This window comes from Sturnira hondurensis, unplaced genomic scaffold (genome assembly GCF_014824575.4).
Source record: "Sturnira hondurensis isolate 20B ecotype Veracruz unplaced genomic scaffold, ASM1482457v3 Scaffold0008196, whole genome shotgun sequence".
NCBI lineage: Eukaryota > Metazoa > Chordata > Mammalia > Chiroptera > Phyllostomidae > Sturnira > Sturnira hondurensis.
The window spans coordinates 17,449,250-17,474,378 of record NW_028080827.1 but is presented as its reverse complement, the minus strand read 5'-3'; the positions used below and the strand labels follow the sequence as shown (position 1 = coordinate 17,474,378).

Sequence of the window (25,129 nt, the reverse complement as noted above, 5' to 3'; positions counted from 1 at the left end):
GTGAAGCTGAATTAGCTACGGCTAGTGATGAGTCCCAGTTTATACCAGAACTATATTTACTGCCTAGGTATCACTAACCTGCGTTCACACATAAGTATCAGGAACAAAAGTATTTGTTAAAGGATGGCATTAGCAACAAAATAGGTCTGTCCTAGAGCCCATCTCAGATGGTTTTGTTACTGAAATATCAGAAGAATCTCCTCTGAAACCTTACCTACCTACCAACCCTGCAGCCTGGGCAACCGAACTGCCTGACCGTGCTTTGCAGGAAGGAGGTGGGTGAGAATGCACAAAATGACCTCTCTCTCCTTCTGAACTGCCCCCTTGGAGGTTAGTTTATTTTGCAATTTGTAAAATGAAACTCAAAAAAAGTCTGTAACTGAAAAATTTCCTTAGGGCTTCAGGATATATGACAGTGGGTAGATAACACAATCCGCAAGGGTATGTAAGCTCATAACTGCCCTAAAGCATCCCCTAGGAGTAAGGTGCTGGGTGGAAAGAATGTGCAGGCTGTTGTTCCGGTGGGGGAAGGGTGGGAGAAAGTAAGTATTGATTTCCCGAATGTTTCCTTTGTGTGGTTGCTGTTGCCATGTGGTGGGCTGTTGCTATGAAGATTTGTGGTGCCAGACAATGGCTGCCAGGCTCTTTATGACTGTGCTATTGCAAGAGGGGTCTCTGCGGGAGTCAGGCTAGCAGGCAATTGGCTGAGCAGTGGAGAAAGCCTGGTCGGTCACTGTGTACCATCACTCTCCAGGTAAATGCTGCCTGAGGCAAGACTGAAGGTGTAGGAGTGTTAATTACAGCCAAGGAAAAACACAAACCAGTAGCTACGTACCATCTTAACTTTCCAGTATAAACAAAGTTAGATATTTCACAGTTCACCTACATACTTTCCTACATCACAATCACACAGAAGAAGCCAAGGGTAACTCCCAAGGTTACTATTGCCAGGAGGAAGATGAATGGGCAGCCCCTTCCTTTTAGTGAGAAAGATAAAGACCCGCAGCCCAGATCTGCAATCAGATGAGGACAAGAACAGCTGAGGCAGTTTCTCAGCGGTGCTACCACAGGCAAGCTAACTTCCTGCTAAGCAAAACCACTGCCTATTACTCTGATAACAAGAAACTGCAACCCACAGACCAAAGCACAAGGCTCAACCACAGAGTTTGTAGCAGGGCCAAATGTTCTGTCAGGTGAAAGGAGCGGGAGCACACAGAAATCGCCTGGGTCCGTGCAGATGGCAGCTATTTACGCAGCCTCTTCGTTCTTCCACGTACTCTTCTTTCCCACCTCAGAGTATAGACACTTACACGTTCTAAGAAAATTAAAGATCATCCAACCCCTATGCTGCCCGAAATGGTAAACCACTAGCTACATGTAACTAAATAAATTTAAAACTCAACTGCTCAGTTCCACATGCCACATTTCAGGTGCTCAACATCGCATGCGACTAGATGACCATTTTGGGCAGCATATTTCTAACACAAAAAGTTCTAGTGCGGACCTGGCCCATGGCTCCCCCTCCATCCCACCCACATCAGACATCTAAGACCAAGAGACTTACCTAAGATTACACAGCTAGCTACAGGCACAATCTGTTCTAGAATCCAACTGTCCTGACTCAAGTTCAGAGATGGGTGTTCTGCACTGCTGTGCCTTTAAGGCACTATTACTCCTTGACAGCTTTCTTCTCAAATAGTTCCGGATGCTCCTATCTGTTGAAATAAACATGTGTACCCTGCTGTGGAGATGGGGATGCATAACCTTTGTATGTGTGCTTGTGCACGTCTATGATAAAACCTTTACCAAGAGCAAAAATTGAAAACTCCCTCCTCCCCACTAAATCATTAAGCTAGAATTCAACTTCAGCAGACAGGCCAAGCTTATCACATAGCTTTTCATACCCTCTGGCATGTAAGGAAGTTACACTCACTTCAGCTTCGAAAACATGGTTTAGCACTTACGACCTGTCTTTCTGATACTCTGGTATAAAAAAAAAGCCAGACTAATTTCTGAGATGTTATAAGAAGGATTTCTATATGGAGTGAGAGGGTGAATCTCAGTAAAAGATTTTTCAACTTTTTGGGGGCTGCGGAATCCTCTTCAATACAGTTTTACAAAGAAGCCTAACATACAAATCACCCATAGGTAGAAAGAACCGCTCTGAGCAGCATCTGGCTGGGTAGCAGAGGCGGGGGCTGGGGCCTGCTCACTCAGCACCTCTCGCTCCCCATGACTGCTTCTGAGGTTCTCCTATGTCCGAGTTCCTCAGAGTACAACTTCAAACCGTTTTCTTTGAAAAGACCTGAAGGTTCTATCTCTGGCTTTCATAATTTCAAAACACTGGTGGTAGAAGCCACTGTTAAAAATTTAACAAGCAAGTACAATACTAAGTCCCTTATCATTTTTAGATAAAACATAACAAATGTTTTAAAGAGGTTACAAAAATTACCATTTTTACCTACATGCCTGAAATACATGGGTACAAGGCAGAGTCAATTTTATTAATCGAATATTTACTATTTTTGCGTAAAGACTAAGCTAGTTCTTGGGGAAATAAAATGATACATAAAATGCAATTCCCTGACTCAGCTATCTTATAGTTTAATAAAGAAGAATAAATAGGAATCCCAGGTGGAAACAAATAAGGACTAACTTTTATTTATGTCAAAAAAGATAATGTACGGGAAAAATTGTTAGAAGAAATGATGACCAAAGACTCCCAAAATCTGAAAAAAATTACAAATTTACAGATTTACAAAGCTAAGTAAACCTGCAAATAGGACAACCCCTCAAGGTCCATTGAGACATATCACACATCATAGTCAAAATACTAAAAATGACAAATCAACCAGGAGAAAATCAAACATTACGTTTGGCAGAATAATTTAAGAGATGACTGTGGTCTAAAAGAAGTACTAAAAACAATTCTTCAGGCAGAAGGGAAACAGAGGGACTCTTAGAACAACAGGGGTGAAGAAAGAACAAAAATGCTAAGTATATGCATACACATATAATAAACTATTTCTTGAGTTCTTCAAAGTATATATGATGCTGAAAAAGGAAAAAACTTAAAAAGTTGTCTGATGCCCTGGATGGTGTGGCTCAGTGGACTGACTGCTGACCTGTGAACCGAGTGGTCGTGGTTCAATTCCCTGTCCGGGCGCATGCCTGGGCTGTGGGCTGGGTCTCTAGTGGGAAGCCTGTGAGAGGTGGCCACACATCGATGTTTCTCTCTCTCTTCTCCTTCCCTTCCCCTCTGTCTAAAAATAAACAAGTAAATCTGTAAAAAACTTCTCTTTATATTTAAAGAAAGCTGAGGGGTTCTCGGACTTTCGCCAAGATGGAGGCATAGGTGGAATCACTGTGCCTTCTCCCACAACCAAGTTTGAATACAACAAAGGTTTGGAGAACAAAGACACAGCCAAAGAACAGAAAATTGAATTATATGGAAGTCCGACAACATCGAACCGTTTGACCGGATGGTAAGAGGGGCAGAGCCAGCAGCAAAGCAGGGTCAGGCAGGAAGGATCCCCCTAACTAGACGTGCAGGTAGACCGGACCCAGTCAGGGTGTGGGGCAGACTGACCACGGTTGCACATTTGCGCACAGTGAGACGGACCACGCAGGCCCCAGGGGGCGAACACAGTAGTGGAGGGCTGACGGCGGTGGCACATTCGCGTGCAGTGGTACTAAACGCGCGGGCCCTGGTGACGGTGGCGGCGATGAGAGGCAGCAGACAGGATGCCATTGCTCCTCATTGATCCCGCCTCCACATACAGAGTCACAACCCAGTGACTTAGTTGCCCTGCTTTGGTGAACACCTAGGGCTCCGATCCGGCTACATAACAGGCATGAACAGCCCAAAAGATGGCACAAGAAGAACTCAAAGTCCCAGAGCCAATACCTCTAAGCGACCAACAGATTGCCAGCCTCTCAGACACACAGTTCAAGACACTGTTTATCAGGATGCTCACAGAACTGGTTGATTATAGTCACAAAATAGAGGAACATATGAAGGCTAAACTGATTGAAATGAAGGGAGATGCACAGGAAACCAATAGTGATGGAAAGGAAACTGGGACTCAAATCAATGGAATGGACCAGAAGGAAGAACGAAACATCCAACCAGAAAGGAATGAAGAAATGAGAATTCCAAAAAATGAGGAGAAGCTTAGGAACCTCCAGGACATCTTTAAACGTTCCAACATCTGAATTATAGGGGTACCAGAAGGGGGAAAGAAACAGCCATGAGTGGAACACTTATTTGAACAAATAATAAAGGAGAACTTCCCTAGTCTGGCAAAGGAAATAGACTTCCAGGAAATCCAGGAAGCTCAGAGAGTGCCAAAGAAGTTGGACCCAAGAAGGAACACACCAAGGCACATCATAATTACATTAGCCAAGATTAAAATGAAGGAGAGAATCCTAGAAGCAGCAAGAGATAAGGGGACAGTCACCTACAAAGGAGTTCCCATCAGACTGTCAGCGGATTTCTCAAAAGAGACCTTACAGGCAAGAAGGGCTGGAAAGAAGTATTCCAAGTCATGAAATCCAAAGACCTACAGCCAAGATTGCTTTACCCAGCAAAGCTTTCATTTAGAATGGAAGGACAGATAAAGTGCTTCTCAGATAAGATCAAATTCAAGGAGTTCATCATCACCAAGCCCTTATTATATGAAATGCTAAAGGGACTTATATAAGAAAAAGATGATGAAAAATATTAACAGTGAAAGGACAGCAAACACACAGTTATTAACAACCACACCTAAAACAAAAGCAAACCAAGAGGACAGCTAGATCAGGAGTGGAACCCTGATCCACTCCTGTGTTCTTCAGAAATGAAAAATACATGGAGGGTTAGAAACAGGGGGGTGGGAGGAGGAGAAGGGGGGAGAAGGCACAGAAAATAGCATAGATGGTAGGTAGAAAATAGATAGGGGGGAGGGCGAGAATAGTGGGGGAAATATAGAATCTAAAGAAATTGAGACACGTGGTTATAAACTAAGGCAGGGAGAATAGTGGGGGAGGGAGTGTGCAGGTGGAGGGGAATGAAGGGGGGGAATAGAACAACTGTAATGGTATAATCAATAAAATATATTTAAAAAAAGAAAAAAAAATAAAAATATTTTTCAATTACAGTTTACTTTCAATATTACTTTGTGTTAGTTTCAGGTTTACAGTATAGTAGTTAGATAATTTCACATAATATTCTACTTGTGAAGTTTATCCCCAAACATTAAAAAACACTGCCTGTTTCTATTAAGTCTTGTAGGCCACAGTGCCACAGTTGGCAAACACAAGGCCCTCGGGCTGAATCCTGCCCTCCACCTTGTTTTATCCGGCCCAGCACCTTTTTTCTACCTGGTGGCAGCACCGAGCTTTCACTTAACTGTTCAGGAGTAGTTACATCTATACAGTCCTAAACTTATATTCAGCCCTTTGAAGGCAACTGCGAGGCTGATGTGGCCCCGGTGAAAAGGAGTCTGACACGGGTGCTTTAGGCCATAGAAAAGCATGCACTGGGTATAAGACAATTACAACAGAAAGAAGGGAGAGTAAAGAGATTTAAATGATGGTAAGATTTCCACATTCCACTAAAAAACTAAGTATACCAAGAGTTGATAAATTAAGAATCGAAGCTAACTAGGGAGGTCTGAGCTAGAAAACTGGTAGGATGGTAATGTAGGTGATGAAGGTAGTTGTACTGAAGAGAAGCAGAGAAGAAGGAAAGAGAACTGCAATTTCAGGAGCAAGATGAGTATTCTTTTTTAGACATTCTAAATTTAAGAAATTGGCTTCTGGTAACGTTCAAGTCAGCAGTAAGAAACTGGATTAGGCAAAAGGTAAGGTCTAGAGATAAAGTTTTCGAGACCATCGTACAGGGAGAGGGCTGGAGCTATGTACATTAACACCGTACGCACTTAAGGAAAGCTGCCAAGGTAACAACTTTTGGGAATTATAATGTATGAAGTTTAAGTACAAAAGAGTGGCTATTTTCTCCCTATTTTTCCTTAGTATGAGCCTCTATTTTACGTGGGGAAGCAATGTATCCAGCTGAAAGCTTCATTTCCTTGGCTTCCTTGCAGAAGGGGTAGCCAATGAGAAGTAGGCAGATGTCTTAAGGTGTGGCTTCTGGAAAAGCTTGTCAAAGGGAAACATTAGGTGAGAGGCAAATGTTGTTTTATTCTTTTCTGGCCTGGAAAGTAAACGCGATGGCTAGAGCTACATTAGCAACTTGGCAGTAAAAAATTAACTTGAAAGAATCTGGAACCTGAATCGACCACATTGGGAAGCCATCATACCTGCCCTAGACTGCCTGCCTTCAGAATTCTCTTACATTAAATCATTATTACTTTATCTTCTTTCCTAGCAGCCAAATCCCATTATCTCCATATTTCCTCAGCTTTCCCTACTATGGTACACATAGTAAGTGAAAAATATTTTGTGGGTAAGGCTGCTTGTCTCAGGGGAAATATGGTGGTACCAGGTGCTATAGGCCCCAGCTAGAGGCCCCAACAAGACAGAATTGACCATATTTCAGCATCCTAAAACCCAAATGGAATTTTGAGAAATGAGAGCGATTTAGGAAAGTGCAGTATGATAAAGGCAAGAGAGAAGAGTTTCAGGAATGAAGAAATAGCCCTGGCAAGTGTGGTAGACCGAGGGGAGCACATGTCTAGGTTGTGGGTTCTGCCCCTGGTCAGGGCACATTTGAGAGGCAACCAATCAATGTTTCTCGCATCCATGTCTCTCTCCCTCCCTTCCCCTCTCTCTAAAATTAATGAGCATGTTCTAGGGTGAGGATTTAAAAGCAAAAAAGAATGAAGAAATAGTAGAGCTTCTGAGTCTAGAACAGACTGAGAAAAGACCTTTGGAAAACAGATGATCATTAGTATGAGAAATGTTTCAGTCAAATAGTGGCAGAAGAAATCTGATGGCAAGATGTTATTTGATACTGGGCAAGTAAAAAGACAGTGAAACAGCAATGTCAAGGAGTGAAGAAAAGGCAAAAGATCATTAGATCAAAGGGGTAGCAAGGACGAGGAAATATTTTCATAGTAAGAAAGTGTTATAGCAAGGAAAGAGTTAACAGAAGGGCAAAGAAAGAAGATAAAAAAACAAAAAATATTCATGGTAAAATCTCAAAGAACCTTCAGAATAAGGAGAAAAAAAGGAAATAATAGGGTAAGAAAAATGCATTTTAAGAAAGAGAGGAGGGAGGCTGGAGTATAAAGGTAGGCATTTTTTATCTTAGTTTACGAGTGTGAATTGGGCTAACAATCTTGAAAATGAAATAAATATTGGGGAATGTGAATATAATAGGGAGACAAAGGGATCGGTGAGCAGTATTGTGAGCTGAGCTTATGTCAGCTGACAAAGAGCTGGGTTTTGTGAATTCTTCCACTTGCCAATCTATAATCAGGAGTTGGAAAATGGGGGGCAAAGACTTCTTGAATTTGAAACCAACAAGGTGAACAGATTCATTTCTCTGATGAAATAAATCTATATAACAAGTATATAATGACATTTCATTGGTATTGATGTTTTTCAGTTTTTATTCTCATGATTGGTACACAAAACTGTTCATTTTCAAGATGCCACAGTCAACCAGTACAGAATCCATGCTTATTCCAAGGGTTAAGCTACAGGTTCCCACAAACTTAGAAGCTGAATAGGTCCTTATCGGTCACCAGTTCAAGAGATGAGATAACCAGGGCCCAAACAAGCTAAGAAACTTGCCCAAAGTCACAACGACAGTGGCGGAGGTCTCTTCATTTCACTTCAGTGCCCTTGGCACTATCCCACAAATTCTTCCAGAGAGCACATCTGCCGAAGTAAAATGCATTATCACTAGTGGTGATACAACCACGTAAGTGTTGTGCTCTAAAAAGGAAAATCTATAGCATCCCCTAGAATTCTTTTTCAAAGTCAGCCTTTCTTTAAAACACTATAGAAGCTAGTGAGCAATTTTGCCTCAGCAAAAGCATACAGTCCTCCTTAAGGCTTCTTCATATAGATAGTTGCCAGATCCTGGGTTAAGGTAAGCCGTGTGAACCAGAAGTAGCCTTGGGACCTATTATTTTGATTTGAAGTGTGGTGAGACAAAAAGAAATCAGGTGGAGTCAGACCTCTGTTCTGCATAATTGCGAAGAATAAGTCTCCAAAAGCCAAGGAAATCATTTCAGGTTACATTTGGGTCTTCCTTAATAGTCCTAAGGCTGAACTTAGTCCAGCAACTTGGCAGTGCTGGCTGAATTACAAGCAGCCTAAAAAGAGATGGGACTTGCAGGAATTTCCAAGTGCCTCCAAGGCAAGGTTTACAATGAGAGGTAGGGAAGAAAGAAGCAACACTGCAGTACAGGTAAGCAAAGAAACAAGAAAGGATTGAGGTCATGATCCCCACACCTGTTCTCAGCAAGGTGGCTCAGTTCTACACGGACCTGAGGGTCCTCTGTTCCCCTCAGAGGCCAAGCATTCACAGCTTCCCTCTAAGGGCTTTTCCACTTGAAGGCAGTAGTTTGCCAGGCAAAGAGGCAGAAATACAAAGAGTATGGTAGCAAAACAAAAATCCTAGAAGGCTGAAAGGGTTTTTTTTTTTTTCAAAGTATCTGTATGTAGTTCTTATTATTAACTTGAGGACTGAGTCGGTACACTAGCTAGATCTTACAGATCTGCAGAGAATGATCGTTGCAGGAAATCTCTGTTACCTGAAGATGAAAAGGAATGTGAACCAACTCTGATAAGAATTCAGACTTGGGCCAGCTGACAGCTCAGGTGAATGTCCTCTGGAGCGGCCAGAAAGCAGAGTATGTAATTGCAGAATAGTTCTCTTTCTCTTGGGATGTGGGGAAAAAAAGAAGGAAAGAAGAAAAGTGCAAAACCCAATATGATTAAGTGAGACAAAATATGATATTAAAAGTAGGAGAACTTGCCCTGCCTGGTATAACTCAGTGGATTGAGTGCTGGCCTGTGAACCAAAGGGTTGCCAGTTCTATTCCCAGTCAGGGCACATGCCTGGGGTTTTGGGCCAGGTTCCCAGTAGGGGGTGTGCAAGAGAAAACCACACATTGATGTTTCTCTCCCTCTCTTTCTCCCTTCCCTTCCCCTCTCTCCAAAAATAAATACATGAAATATTTATTTATTTATTTAAAAGATTTTTAAAATATTTATCTTTAGAGGGGAAGGGAAGAAGAGAAGGAGAGAAATATCAACGTATGGTTGCCTCTAGTGGGTTCCCTGCTGGGAACTGGTCTGCAACCCAGGCATGTGTCCTGACCGGGAATCGAACCACGATCCTTTGGTTCACAGATCCACGCTCCATTGAGCTACACCAGCCAGGGCTAAATAAAATCTTTGGAAAAAAAAAGTATGAGAACTAAAAATCTTAAAAGATTTAATTAAGTACATGAAAGTGATTTTAAACCTGATATAAGTAGCATTTATTCTGAGTTTCAGAGAAGGCGAAGAATTTTGGAAAGTATTTGACATGGCTCCTAAGTTCAAACGATATTACAGTATCTATCAGATCTACATTAACCTAGATCCAGAAACTACAATGACACAGATGCAAGCATTCATTCATTCACATAAATATTTTTAAGGGCTTACTACAAGTGTTGGGTATTAAGTGTTAAGGATACAATGGTGAGCAAAACAGAGACTCTGAGCTCACAGAACTTCTCAAGTAGTAGAAGAGATACACATGAATAGAAAAATATAATTACAAATGGTTCCTGATTAACAATGGTCTCACTTAAGATTTCTTGGCTTTAGGACTGTGTGAAAGCCATATACATTCAGTAGAAACCAAACTTCGAATTTTGATCTTTCCCCAGGTTATTGATACAGTGTACGATGCTCTTGTGATGCTGGCCAGCAGCAGTAAGATGATTTTTCCCAACTACAGACTAATGTGAATGTTCTGTGTACGTTTAAGGTAGGCTAGGCTAAGCTATGATGTTTGGTAGGTGTTAATGCATTTTCCACTTACAATATTTTCGACTTACAAGGGGCTTATCAGGATGTGACCCCACTACAAGTGGAGGAGCATCTATCTATACACACAACACTGCAAGTTGCGATGAGTGCTGTGAAATAAGTAGAGAGTGCATTAAAGGTGTATTAACAGGGGAACTCAGCAACAGGCTGCCAGTGACATCCAAAGAGCCTTTCAGAGCAAAAAAGTTATTTTAGAAAAACTGGCAGGGAGGGAGAACAGGGTCTTCAGATAAAAAGGTATCCATTAGTCTCAGGAGAGTAAAAGGTGAGCCTCGCTCTCTTGCAAAGTTTTCATGAGGTTCACATACACAAAAAGCATCTTGCCCTTGGAGAAAATCACCATCATAAAGTTGGATACAATAAATAGGCAGGAAATTGATGTCTTTTATTTTCAATATATTGAGGCAACAGTCCCTGAAAGTTGCTTGATGGCACAGAGCTGTGGTCTGGAAATGTTTGTCATTCCAACAGACACTGGCTGTTCAGATGTTTGGCCACAAGCAAATGATATTTTAAAAATCAGAGATAGTCACTTGCAATTTCCAGACTGGGTATTGTATACACACACCCAGAGCCAATCTCTACAGTCAAGCTCTCTGTCTAGTTTCTCTGCATCAGTTTCTAACACAACAGGATTTTTTTTGATATTGTCTCAGGCACACAATAAAACCTCATTAGCAATTATTCTAAAAGCTGAACCTTTACTACGTAATTAATGATGACAGCCAATAACACAGAATTCTTAACCTGTATTACATTCATTGCCAACTTCAAGGTAGACTTTAAATAAATAAATACTGAATCATAATACATAGTCTGAGGAACATATTTCTATCAGAATGACAAGAATGAAAAGCCTGAATTTCCATGGGCAGCAGGACAAGACAGCTTATGATAACCAGAAATAACGAGCTGGGCTACTCTGGGCCTCTAAATTCCTCAGAGTGGGGACACTTTGAAAGTCTGGTTATTGACGCAGGACCTGAGGGGACTCTAGGCCCAGCCTTTTTAAGCACACATACTTTGACAAGGACTTGAGTTTTTAATTAAAAAATGCATTTGCTGAAATCAAATTGCCACAGATAGTATGAAGGGATCTGAAATACCCAGCAAGCCCCTTTGCATTCTTATTTTTTCCAGGTTACGAACTTCTGAAAGAGAAGAGATTCTGTTCTCAGGGGCAAATGGAACATATAAGAAGTCTGGACTGTGGCCCTGGGCAGCAGCACCCTACAATGAGCCAGCTGTTCAGTGGGTATCTGAGAATGAGACTGTGTAAACATCTCCCTGTTGCCTAGGCCTACAAAATCTGTACTGACAGATGCATGAAGTGGCGTGGGTGGCTGGCAATGAGGCAACCACTGGGAAGGAGATGGCTGCACCTCCAGGTGTTAAAAAAGGCAAGAGCTGCACATTCAATGAGCCAACACTAAGTCAATTTCAGAGTGACTGTTTTCCATTTCCTTGATTCCCACAGCTGCCCTTTTATTACTTTTTCTCTTCACCCAAAAGTTCATTTACTTGAACTGTCCCATAAAAACGTGATAGATAGGGGTGTGGAGAGCACAGACACAGTTTGAATTACCTCGCCAGCACCTATCAAATGACCACTTAAGTACCAGGGCCAACACTGTTGCACTGCTCTGAAGGGGAGACAATTAAAACTGGCAATCTCTACAAGCTGGGAGATCTTACTAAGAAGTTTAGTGTAATCCTCTGGGTAGGTATCACCAGTAGACTATGGTCACTTGAGACTCCTAATAAATACTCGGTATTATTTAACAATAAAACTCTGCTCACAGAAGCAGGCTGAGAAGGGATGGGAAAGCCACATGTAGGTAGCACTTACCATCTTCTGTTTCCTGCCACACAATGCCCTCGAGGTTGACGCTTGTCCCAGGTTCACAGGGGCCCAGGCATTCAGGCTCAGTGGCTAGAGCCACATCACATGTGTTGACCCCGACTGATCGGGTACGAACCATAATCTGCTCACAGGGAGATGAGATGTCACTGCTGACCACTGGCACCAAAAGGTGCAGCGGCAGCACTGCTGGTGTAGAGACAGGGGACTCCATCTGTGGGGAAAGAGAAAGTAGTAGCTGAGTTGCAGGAAGAACATTCGGAGGAAATACCTTTTCTGTATTTAATCTAGTCCTACATCCTTTCCTGCCAGGGTTCACAGGGCTCTAAATATAAGACTTTGGTCTTTCCTTTCAAGTTCTACCTCATGACACCACTACAAATCTAGCAGTTTGCAATAGTGTGCCCTGTGCTAGGAGAAGCTCTATTTCTTAATAACAGTTTCCCACACACACCATGCCTGTCTAGAAGCATAAAAAAGAACCTTGTCTCATTTAAAAGAAAGTGAAAGAAAATCAGGGCCAGCTTTTAGTAGGAACAGAGCATGCAGACTGATAAGAGAGAAAACGACCAGTTTCTGAGCCATGTTCTGCTGCCGCCGCCACTCCGTTTCCCAACAGTCTGTCCTTCAGGACGTCACCCACTAACCAGGTTTAAAACCCAAGGAACACAGGTGGGGAGACAAAGGTGGAGAAACATTCAGATTTTCGAAATGCCACTTCAAGGACACAGGAGCTGTAATTCATCTTTAGCTAGAAAAAAATCATCTTAAAAATTATGTAGCAGGACTAGGAGCAACCTGATGAGACTTTCTTTTATAATAGCAATTAGTTAATGAGAATGGCATTTTGGAATGTGAATCTAACATCAAATTTATCTGCAGAAAACAGGAGGTGTTGTTACGAACCAAAAGCCAATCCGTAACAGTCGGCTGATGAAATTGATTACACACACACAGATAGAAACGACTGAACATAAGGACAACAATCTACCTCTGAACCTAGAACTTCCCACAAAAACACAACTTCTCAGATTCCAAGAAAAATGTAACACATTTAGAGTTAAAGTTATAACAAAGAGGGTAATACTATATTTTGCCATGTATAATGCATTCCTGTGTATAATGCGTGCCCACGTTTTGGGCCCAAACTTGCAGAAAAAAATCTTTTGTTTTGATTTTTTAAATTCCATTATTTATTTATATTTAGAAACAAAAACCAAATAGTATATTTCAGGGTATTTATTTTGCATACAGATAGTTGTTGCTTTCTAGAGTTATACCGTTAACACATAAGCATAAATAAAATAATTAAAAACATTTTATAGATAAGGAATTAGTACTGCCCAGGTATAATAATATGCATCCTTATTTTTCCTTCAAAAATTTGGGCAAAAAAATGAGCATTATACAGCGCAAAATACAATAATCCCTTAACTAGTTAAATCCTAGCTTTTATCGGGCTGACAAAGTACAAACTGAGTCTACAGTGCCCAGACCCTAACTGAACATAGCACACATCCAAAGGCACTCATACACATCAGCTGGTCTGGTACGACACCAATCAGCAGACTTAGAAAGTGACAGAGACCCTCTTCCTGTCAAAGACGTTTTAGTTCAGGTTGAACATACTCCTTCTACAGACCTACATTCAGAGACAGCCACACAAGGGACCTACAAACCAAGCTGCTGGACAGCCCTACAACAGAACTCTGGTTCTGGAGTAGTTTCCTGCGGGACCACTGCTCTACCTATGATCCACTACTTCCTCTGAACACTGACATCTGGGGACTACATCCATTCTCAGCAGTTAGCCTTGACATCATGGCTTGTAAGTCACTGCTATTTGCGGATCATCACTGGCAGAGCCCGCAGACTGCTAAAACACTGATTCTGAGTAATCTGGTCCCTGAAAAGCTGCCAAAACATTATCCTTATCTGCTTGTTGTCACATACACCCACCTTGTACTTCCCTAACTCCATCTTTTTCATAAAATGAAATGAAAGTGGAAGCCTGTATAATGAATCTTCTGCATGATGGTAAATGCCAAAAGGCATTTTTGCTCTCTTGAAAATCAGGCATTTAGAATGTAATTTGGCAACCTTCTTGGGAGTGGTACATTCTTGAAAGACCCTTTAACATTTCCATGCACAGACCTGAAGGTAGAAATAACACAGAAAAAGTAAACTAGACCCCCTACCAATCCTGTTTAGTGCTGAAATCTGGCTCTAATCACTAAGCCCTCTCAGGAATGCTACAAGAAAGTGGATCATAGGTCTTTGGGGAGAAAGCTTCCTGGAGAGTCTACCCTTGAGAGTTACTAGAAGGGGAAATCAGAGACAGATTATACAGACCAGCTTTCCTCTTAGCCTTACCTCTGCTTCTCTGTTCCTTCTCTTCGGGAAGAACTGGGACACAAGTAATTTTGCAGCCAGGGTGTGCATTTCCTTTGCTTAGAATTTATTCTCTTTTCTATACCTTTCTTCTACTAGCAAGAGACATTCCTACAAGGTCTTCTTTCTGGGACACAGAGACTGACCTAAACCTTCTAGGTCACTCCTGTGAACTTTCCAATTGCCTTATTTGAACATGGCCCGTGGCCAATCTGCTCCACTGCTAAGGCAGCAATCCCAAGCTTGGGAGGAGGTAAGTCCCCAGGGATTCACCTACACATTCTCTCAGGCACCAAGGACAACTCTTTTCTAGAAGTGGATTCATTTTCTGCTGAGTTATTCAGTGCTGCGGGGGTCCAGAGAGAAGAAAAGCTACTAACATTCTAGGTGAAGCCAAGCTAAACCCCTAGTTCCCTACTGATACATCCAAAAAACATCTAAGATACTAAAGTGGCAACACCAGTATCACATTCAAGTACTTTGCCAAAATTAAACTCTGCTACAGAAACCTAAAGAAACTTAACTGAACTGATCACGAAGAATAACAAGAAATAATACTCATGAGGGGCTGATTAGCATGTATATGTATCAAACTACCTTATTGATCAGAGAAACTATGTAGAGTTTGGAATCTCTGTGTGGGGATGCCTTTATTTAATTATTTAGTTAATTAAAAGAGATTTGTGTGTGTGGTGGGGGAGAAGTGAAGAAATCTACCTGTGGGTTTGGAACTATTTCAGTTTCCTTCCACTTTGCAACAGAAACCTAAGGAGAAATCACGGCACAGCACAATAATGTTTAATTAGAGCTCCAGCTCTGATAATTACCATTTGGTCACATCCATAATCTACATTAAGCCACAGTGCATAATAAGCAGCTCTGTGATAATTTATCTAATAACCTAGGCGGCTTTATAGGATTTCATATTCTACTATTCATTGGAACAAACAAAGCTTCATTTATCACTCTCCAGGAGAGAATAAAAATCAGAAAAGGACTCATTTTGCCATCTTTGCCATATACTTAGGATATAAGAGCAGGGATTGTCAGGAGATTGATGCTAGCAGGGAAAATAAGGAGCAGGCATAGAAAAACTTAAGGTAATTAAACACCTTAACAACCAGGGCAACAAAAGCTGGGCCAGTTCTCGCTCTGAAATGCTAAGTGCCATCAAGGCATCTGGGGCTGTTTGCATGGGGAGGTGAACAACAAAACAAAAAACCTGAAGAGAGAGAGAATTTAAAAACGGGAATCTTGTGAGTCCCCCAACAATTTGGGTCCTTTATCTTTTAACGGTATTTCTTTTCAACTCACCTTTAGATATTAGCACCTATTAGGGATATGAGTGTTGACAGGCAGGTGACATGAAATGTGGACTAGAGAGAATAAAGAAAGGCCAGAATCATTAATCTCCCCAGGAGAAGTAACCATACACCCACTTCAGCTGCTTTCTACACATGAAAGGCACAGCTACACATGAGAGGAAAATTTCAAGGCTGCAACAGAATTTTGGGGGTAGAAAATGCAGTGAAGGAATATTTGGTTCATACCCTCCCCTCTCCTCTATACAAATATGAGTCTGACATCTTCACCTTCACAGTCAAAAGGCAGAAAGGAAGCAGGTTCTCCTGATAACCACAGTAGCTCTAAGAAACTCCCCTTTCACCAAGAAGGAAAGATAACTGGGGGACAGTGGTTAGACAAATGTTCATATTTATTCAGAATTATCAGATAAGATCATGTAGAAAGGAGGATGTCATCAAAATACTAAATACTATATCAATAAGATGTCCTTCTTCAATATCTGCAAAGGTCTTTCAAGATTTTACAGTGACTCAGCATCAACAACACCAACAGTAATACAGATTCCTGATTCCTGGACAAATCTGTAAACACTCCCCCGACACATCATATAAAACTTGACTTGCCCATGAAGTTTTCATTGTGGATTATTAAAAAGAGTAATATTTTTAAAATCACATTTATTAATGTATTATGTTATTATGAAATTAAAATAGAGGAAAATATCCTCAGTTATTTGAACCGCTTCATGTTGACTGGAATTTTGAAACAAAATAAGTTTATCGTACTTTTAAAAATAATTAAGGATTATTTTTGATTATTCTGAAATAGCAACAATGCCTTGTTTTGAGAGGCTGGCAGGTAGAAATCATGGAATACCTGAAGTAAAGGCAGGCATCTAAATTCCTCCTTTCCACAAAGCTCTTGTCAGAATGCAACAAAACATTCAAAGTAAATCCTAAAATAAATCAGTTGCTTTTAATCACTAAGTACTCTTTACACCAAGGCTGGCTTTTACCAGCACCGGGCCTGGGGGCAGGCCAGCAAAGGAACGAAGACACCCCAGATCTGCCTCCACCTGCCTCCACCTGCCAGCTGCCTGTTAGGCCCAGTCACTGAATGAGCCGTGGCCAAAAGGTAGGTTCTCAGTGAGTCACCAGGTAGGGAAAAGTGGTGCTCGCTAGGAGCGCTAAAGGGTCAATCTTTGTGCCTCTGCTGGATCTGAGGCAGCCCAGCAAATGTCCCAGGGTGTACCTTTGTGGTGGGGCGAAGTCGCAGGGAGTTGTCAGGATGAGGCCGACAGAGTTTATCAGGTCCAAATAGACCAAGACTTGGCTGTGTGAAGGGAGAAGTCTGCACAGTCTGGGCACGCAAGGGAAATATGTCCCCTGTCCTACAGCCACACAACTCAGTCCCTCCCAGATTTTCCCCAGAGCTTTCTTTGACCCTACCTCTACTTTAAAAAAACAAAACATAAAACCAAAAAAATTAAAGGGAGGGAGGGAGGGAGGGAGGGAGGGAGGGAGGGAGGGAGGGAGGAAGGAAGGAAGGAAGGAAGGAAGGAAGGAAGGAAGGAAGGAAGGAAGGAAGTCCTTCCAAAGCTGGTTTGCTGAGCTTACAGATCTCACTCTGGCTGCTTGGAAGAAGAATTTGATTGTAACTCTGGTTAATTTCCAAGACATCTTGTAGCAGAAGGCAAAGAGGAAAAAGAAGAAAAGAGGCATGGTAGCTGGCACCATAACCAGACATAAAACAGTTCTTAAAAGCTACATATTCTATTCACAGAAAACTTGCTTTAGCACTCCATTTAAACCAACCTGCACCTGGTCAAGATCAGCAGTTAAGGCTAAGTGTGTACTAGAAAATTTAAATACAGTGAACATATCATTTGAAGACTACAGACTAACCATAGGGTGTTCCGTTGCAATGATCTCTATACAGTCTCAGGCTTAGACCCTGAAGACCTCTTCTGGTAAAGAGGAGATAGTGAATCAAAGGATCCTAAATATTCAAGCCTGTCTAAATTCCCAGTGTGTGGAAATGGATTAATTATGCAGGAAATTTAACAAAGGGGAAAAAATCTCGTAAACGAAATCAATGCACAACACAAATCACATGGCAGTGTCCATTACTGTGGCAAAGGTTTTGCTAAATGGAGCATCTATTCTGCTCTTCTAAAGTCTTCTCACTCTACAATCTCCTGCCTGCTTGAAATTCACATTTTCCTTCAGCAAAACTATTAACTTTGCAGCTGATGAGTGATAAAAGGGACCTAAGTACTACCTCTGCAACTAATTCCCACCCCCCCCACGGAAGGTGGATGATAATCCTTACCATTCCTGTATTGTTCCCAGAACAGTGCTGGAATTAGCTTCTCAAGAATAAAGAATCTGAGAAAAATTCATTCTCTGGCTGCAATTACTTCCTCTGCTGAGCACACTTTTACCTCCTTTCACACACTCATTTCCTAAAAGCCAGGGCTGGAGCTTTTCATTGCCACTCCATTCTCTTACCTCCGAGGATACAAAACAAAACACACACAAAAAATAACCCACAAATCAAATAAGGTGAACACAACAGAAAACTGAGGCCTATTTTTGAATTATTCAGAAACATAGATATTGGAAGAAAAGTCTCAATTTATTTATAACATAAATGGACCAAACTGTACTAAAAACATAATCATCATTCATATTGACAGTCCTAAAAGAACACATAAGAATTCTAAATTGAGACATCACAAACTACATCTTGCTCTCCAGTACTTTGGGAGGGAGAAACGGGAATGATGCTCCCTGCTTTAACAGGCTGTTCTTCAATTTTTTGGTCTTGAGAAATCTTTGGAGTCTTAAGAATTGAGAACATTTTATAGAACTATTATTTATACAGACTGTATGTACTGGTATTTACCATATTATAAATTAAAACAAAGACTTTAATATTTATAGTTAACTTACTGAAAACAACTAACAATTTTGAAATAATAAAATTAGAGGATAGGTTAGTAATGGCCAGGGGTACAGGATGCAGATGAGGTTGGGAAAGGGTGACACAAGGGATCCTGGTAGTGAGGGAACTGTTCTCTATCTTGACTATGTGGAAATACCCAAGCCTACACATGTGATAAAACTGCACAGAACACACCTACACACACTCCAGTACAACTAAAATGGGGGAAAGCTGAACAAGGTAGGAGGATCGCATCAATGTCAGTATCTCTGTGAGCCCTGGCTGGTGAGGCTCAGTGGATTGGATCAAACCAAAAGGTCGCTGGTTTGATTCCCAGTCAGGGTGCATGCCTGGGTTATAGGACAGGTCCCTAGTAGGGGGCATTCGAGAGGCAAGTACACATTGATGTTTCCCTCTCTATCTTCCTCCCTTCACCTCTCTCTAAAAATAAATAAAAATCTTAAAAAAAAAGAACAGCCCTGGCTGGTGTAGCTCAGTGGATTGAGCCCGGGCCTGTGAACCACACGATCACGGTTCGATTCCCAGTCAGGGCACATGCCTGGGTTGCAGGCCAGTTCCCAGCAGGGGACTGATGAGAGGCAACCATACATTGATATTTCTCTCCTTCTCTCCTTCCCTTCCCCTCTAAAGATAAATAAATAATTTTTTTTTAAAAAAGAAGAACAAAGGTGGAGGAAGCATGCTACCTATATCAAACTATACTATAGGGCCATAGTAATCAAAACAGCTTGGTACTGGCATAAAAACAGACATATAGATCAATGGAACATAATAGAGAGCCCAGAAATAAAACCACACCTTCCTAATCAATTAATATTTGATAGAGGAAGCAAGCACATACAATGGACTAAAGATAGTTTATTCAATAAATGGTGTTGGAAAAATTGGACAGATACACGCAGAAAAATGAAACTAGATTACCTTCTTATACCACACACAAGAATAAATTAAAAATAGATTAAAGATTTAAATGTTTAGATCCAAAACCATAAAAATCATAGAAAGAGAAACATAGGCAGCAAAATCTTGAATCTCTAGCAATATTTTTTCTGCTATATCTCCCCAAGCAACAAAAACAAAAGCAAAAAAGAAACAAATGACACTATATCAAACTAAAAAGATTTTGCATATCAAAGGAAACTATCAACAAAAGAAAAAGATAACCCACAGAATGGAAGAACATATATGATACATCCAATAAGGTGTTAATACCCAAAATTTATAAAGAACTTGCAAAACTCAAGTCCAAAAAAAACCCAAACAACCCAATTAAAAAGTGGCCAAAGGATCTGAATAGAAGCTTCTCCAAAGAACACATGCAGATAGCCAATAGACATATGAAAAGATGCTCAATATGACTAATCATCAGAGAAATGAAAATTAAACCACTATGAGCCCTGGCTGGTGTGACTTAGTGGATTGAGTGTGGGCTGCAAACCAAAGGGTCGCCAGTTCATTTGCCACTCAGGGCACATGCCTGGGTTGCAGATCAAGTCCCCAGTGGGGGCCACATAAGAGGCAACCACACACTGATGTTTCTCTCCCTCTCTTTCTCCCCCCCTTCCCCTCTAAAAATAAATAAATAAATAAATTAAAAAAACCAACCCACTATGAAATATCATCTCACACTTGTTAGAATGGCTATCATCAATAAATCAACAAATAACAGACTTACAGTCAAGTAGGCGGCACAGGGTGGCGGCACAAACATGGCTGGCCTATTTGCACACCACAACAAAAATACAACTACAAAATACTGTCACCCAGAATCGTCAGAAAATCAAGCTGTATGAAAGGCTGACAACCAAGAAATTAAAGAGGTCACATTTATTCAGATAGGTAGCGGGGCAGAGATATAGAATAGATAGTCCCACACCCATGTGTGGTAGATAAAAATAGGGAAGGGTATCTCGGGAGTGAGGGATCTTAGACTCACACCAGACCACCCAGCCCAGGGTTCCAATGCCAGGAAGATAAGTCCCCATAACTTCTGGCTATAAAAACCAGTGGGGCCCTGGCTGGTGTAGCTCAGTGGATTGAGCGCGGGCCTGCGAACCAGACAATCGTGGTTCAATTCCCAGTCAGGGCACATGCCTGTGTTGCTGGCCAGTTCCCGGCAGGGGCCAGTTCCCAGCAGGGGATGCACGAGAAGCAACCATACATTGATGTTTCTCTTCCTCTCTCCTTCCCTTCCCCTCTAAAAATAAATAAATAAAATTAAAAAAAAAAAAATCAAAACCAGTGGGGGTGGGGTGGCAGAAGAAACTATGAGATTCTCAGGCATCTCCTCTTAAAGGGCCTGCAATAGACTTAGGCAGACTCACTCCCTCTAAGCATAGCACCAGGGCAGCAGCTTGAAGGGCATCAATGGAATACAAGAAGAAACTGAAGTGTTTGGTGTCAAAGCAAGTGCTGGGGTACAACTTCCTCTTGGACAAAACTCCAGAGGCCAGGTAGGGGCCACTGAGCCACAGAGCAGCCTCACTGTATTTGAAATTCCATCAACCCAGTTCTCAGGGGTTGCCTCACCCTGGTGATTACCTAAGGTTCCACCACATCCAATTTAGTGATGTGCTTTTTTACATTAGGCCATGCTATTAAGGCAAGGTGTTAAAACATCTCTACCTCATACATGGAAACACAAACAGGGAGGCTGCCAAAATGAGGAAAAAAAGAAATATGGCCCAACTGAAAAAACAGAACAAAACTCCAGGAAAAAAACTAAACAAAATGGAGATAAACAATCTATTAGATGCAGGTTATTAGGATAAAACACTGGTTATTAGGATGCTCAAGGAATTCATTGGGTACTTCAACAGCATTAAAAAACCCAGGCAGAAATAAAAGTTATACAAAATGAAATAAAAAATTTACTTAATTTTTTCATAAAATAAACAGGGAATCAACAGTGGGGTAGATGAAGCCGAGAATCAAGTCAATTATTTGTAAAATAAGGAAGGTAAAAAATTCAATTAGAAAACAGCAAGAAAAAAAAAATCCTCCAAAAGAAAAAAATCTATGATAGGGTAAGGTGCCTCTGTGACAACTTTCAGCATTCCAACATTCACATCATAGGGGTGGCAGAAGGAGAAGAGAAAGAGCAAGAAATTGAAAACTTACTTGAAAAAATGGTGAAGGAAAAATTCCGTAATTTGGTGAAGGAAATTGACATACAAGTCCAGGAAGCACAGAGAGTCCTGGACAAGATGGATGCAAAGAGTACCGCACCAAGACACATCATAATTAAAATGCCACAGGTTAAAAAGAGAGAGATTATGATATTGATACATTGCCTACTGCACTATGAGGGCACTTTATTTAGAATGGAAGGGCAGATAAAGTGCTTCTCAGATAACGTCAAGTTAAAGGAGTTCATCATCACCAAGCCCTTATTATATGAAATATTAAAGGGACTTATCTAAGAAAAATAAGATATAAATATGAACAGTAAAAAGACAGCAAGCTCACAGTTATTAACAACCACACCTAAAACAAAAGCAAACTAAGCAAACAACTAGAACAGGAACAGAACCACAAAAATTACATGGAGGGTTAGCAACAGGGGAGTGGAGGAGGAGAGAGGGGGAAAAGGTACAGAGAATAAGTAGCATAGACGGTAGGTAGAAAATAGGGGGAGGGCAAGAATAGTATGGGAAATGTAGATGCTAAAGGACTTATGACACATGAACATGAACTAAAGGGGGGGAATGTGGGCGGGAGGGGTGTGCAGGGTGGAAGAAAACGAAGGGGGGAAATGTGACAACTGTAATGGCACAATTAATAAAACATATTAAAAGAGAGAGAGAATCTTAAAAGCAGCAAGAGAAAAGCAGAGAGTTACCTATAGGGGAGTTCCCATAGACTATCAGCTGATTTCTTAAAAGAAACTTTGCAGGCTAGAAGGGACCAGCAAGAAGTATTCAAAATCATGAAAAGCGGGGACCTTCAACTTATATGACTTTATCCAGCAAAGCTATCATTTATAATTGAAGGGCAGATAAAGTGCTTCTGAAAGAAGGTAAAGCTAAAGGAGTTCATCATCATGAAGCCATTATTACACGAAATGTTAAAGGGACTTTTTAAAGAAAAAGATGACCAAAACTATGAACATTAAAATGGCAATAAATTCACAACTGTCAACAATTGAAGCTAAAAACAAACTAAGCAAAGAAGCAGAAACAAAACAGAATCATAAATGTGAAGTTCATTTGGATGGTTACCCATTGGGAGGGGGAAAGCTGAGAAAGAGGGAAAAGATGCAGGGATTAAGAGGTACAAATTGGTAGATACAGAATACGCAGGGGGTTGTCAAGAACAGTATAGGAAATGGAGTAGCCAAAGAACTTATATGCATGATCCATGGACATGAATTAAGGTGTGGGATTGCTGGTAGGAATGGGGGGGTACTAGGTGAAGGGGGAGAATTGGGACAATTGTTATAGCATAATCAAAAAATACATTTTTACAAAAAGCAAACAACAAGTGTTGGTGAGGTTGTGGAGAAAGGGGGAACCCTATTGCACTGTTGGTGGGAAGGCAGATTGGTACAGCCACTATGGAAAGCAATATGAGGATACCTCAAAAGATTAAAAATGAACCCACCTTTTGACCCAGCAATCCCACTTCTAAAAACACATAAGAAGGAACCAAAAACACTAACTTGAAAGAACATAAGCACCCCTATGTTCACTGCAGCCTTATTTACAATCGCTAAGATATGAAAGCAGCCCAAGTGTCCATCAGTGGATGAGTGAATAAAACAACTGTGGGACATTTACATAAAGAAATACTACTCAGCTGTAAAAAAGAAAAAAGAGAAGAATATTTTACCCATTGTGACAGTATGAATGGACCTGGAGAATATTATATTAAGTGTAATAAGACAAATACCATATGATTTCACTCGTATGTGGAATCTACTGAACAAACTGAATGAATAAGCAAAATAGGAACAGACTCACAGACAATAAGAACAGGATGACAGCTAAGGGGGGAGAGGTTAAAGAGTGAAGGGATTGAGGAAAAAGGACTCACGGACATGGACAACAGTGGGGTGATTGTGGGGGGGGGTGGTAAAAGGGGACTGAATGGTAATATAAAAAGTACAATAAAAAATTTTTTTAAAAAGAAAGAGAAGAAAATGGCTAGGTTAGTTAACAACTCAATTGCACAGGTGTTTCAATGCGTACTTTCTTTTTGTCACATAAAATATGAAATGCGTACTTTCTTTTTTGTCACATACAATGGCATGTATTTAAAGGTTGAGAATAAATTAATTCATAATTTTTACTGCTTCATTAAAGATATTACAAAGTTAAACTGGCTTTATGCCCCAACTGAGTAGCTCAGTTGGTTAGAGCACTGTCCCCAACCCACGATTGGGGGTTCAATCCCTGGTCTGGGCACATACAAGAGCCAACCAGTGAATGCATCGATAAGTGGAACACAAATCATTGTCAATGTCTCTCTCTCTGCCTCCCTCCCTACTTTCCTTCTTCTCTATTCTTCTCTCTCAAATCAATTAAAATTTTTTTTCTTTTTTTTTAAATTTATTTAACTTTTGTTCAAGTACAGTTTTTTTTCTTGTATTCCCAGCCCTGCACCCCCCCAGTGCTCCCCACCCCCCTCCCATCTCCACCCCCCATCTCAGTTATTGTCCATGTGTCTTTCATACTTATTCATGTGAGTCCATCCCCTTTTACTCTGTGCTTCTCTCCCCTCTACCCTCTGGACCCTGTCAGCACGTTCTGTATTTCACTGTCTTTGGTTACATTTTGCTTGCTTGTTTGTTTTGTTGTTTACATTCCTGTTAAAGGTGATATCATATGGTATTTGTCTTTCACTGCCTGGCTTATTTCGCTCAGCATAATGCTTTCCAGCTCCATCCATGATGTTGCAAAGGGTAGGAGCTCCTTCTTCCTTTCTGCAGCATAGAATTCCATTGTGTAAATGTACCATAGTTTTTTGATCCAGTCATCGACCGATGGGCATTTAGGTTGCTTCCAACTCTTGGCTATTGTAAATTGTGCTGCTATGAACATCGGGGTGCATAGGTTCTTTTGGATTCATGTTTCAGGGTTCTTAGGATATACTCCTAGCAGTGGAATTGCTGGGTCAAAAGGCACATCCATTTTTAGTTTTCTTAGAAAATTCCATACTGCTTTCCATAGTGGTTGTACCAGTCTGCAATCCCACCAACAGTGGACTAGGGTCCCCTTTTCCCCACAACCTCTCCAGCACTTGTTGTTTGTTTCTTTGTTTATGATAGCCATTCTGACTGGTGTTAAGTGGTATCTCATTGTGGTTTTAATTTGCATCTCTCTGATAGCTAGAGATATTGAGCATCTTTTCATGTGTCTCTTTTTAATGAAATAAAAAATAAATTGAAACTAGATTTATAATTTTTAAAATCTATTACTAAAAGGGCATATCAATGAAGAATGCAGTGGCTAGTAGTGCAATTTGGTGCCATTGATTTGATTCATGCCAAGATGCCAACATTTTACCCACCACTGCTTTTGCACTCAATGGAGTGAAAGGGCAAACGATGTCTTAGTATTATTGTAAAAATAGTTTTGACCTAGCAGAACCTCTGAAAAGGTG

The 25,129-nt window shown here is 40.9% G+C and overlaps 1 protein-coding gene across 4 annotated transcripts in view; it reads right to left on the bottom strand.

Annotated features, from left to right (window-relative positions):
* ZNF609 (zinc finger protein 609) overlaps nt 1–25,129 on the bottom strand; it is a 204,561-nt gene that overhangs the window by 41,580 nt on the left and 137,852 nt on the right. For 3 of the 4 annotated variants that reach the window (XM_037054114.1, XM_037054113.1, XM_037054115.1), the window contains exon 3: nt 11,852–12,077. In XM_037054114.1, coding sequence (XP_036910009.1) covers nt 11,852–12,077 — 226 coding nt within the window. Of the gene's footprint in view, nt 1–11,851; nt 12,078–15,568; nt 15,593–25,129 lie in introns of those variants that run through there. The other variant, XM_037054116.1, reaches the window with a different exon arrangement.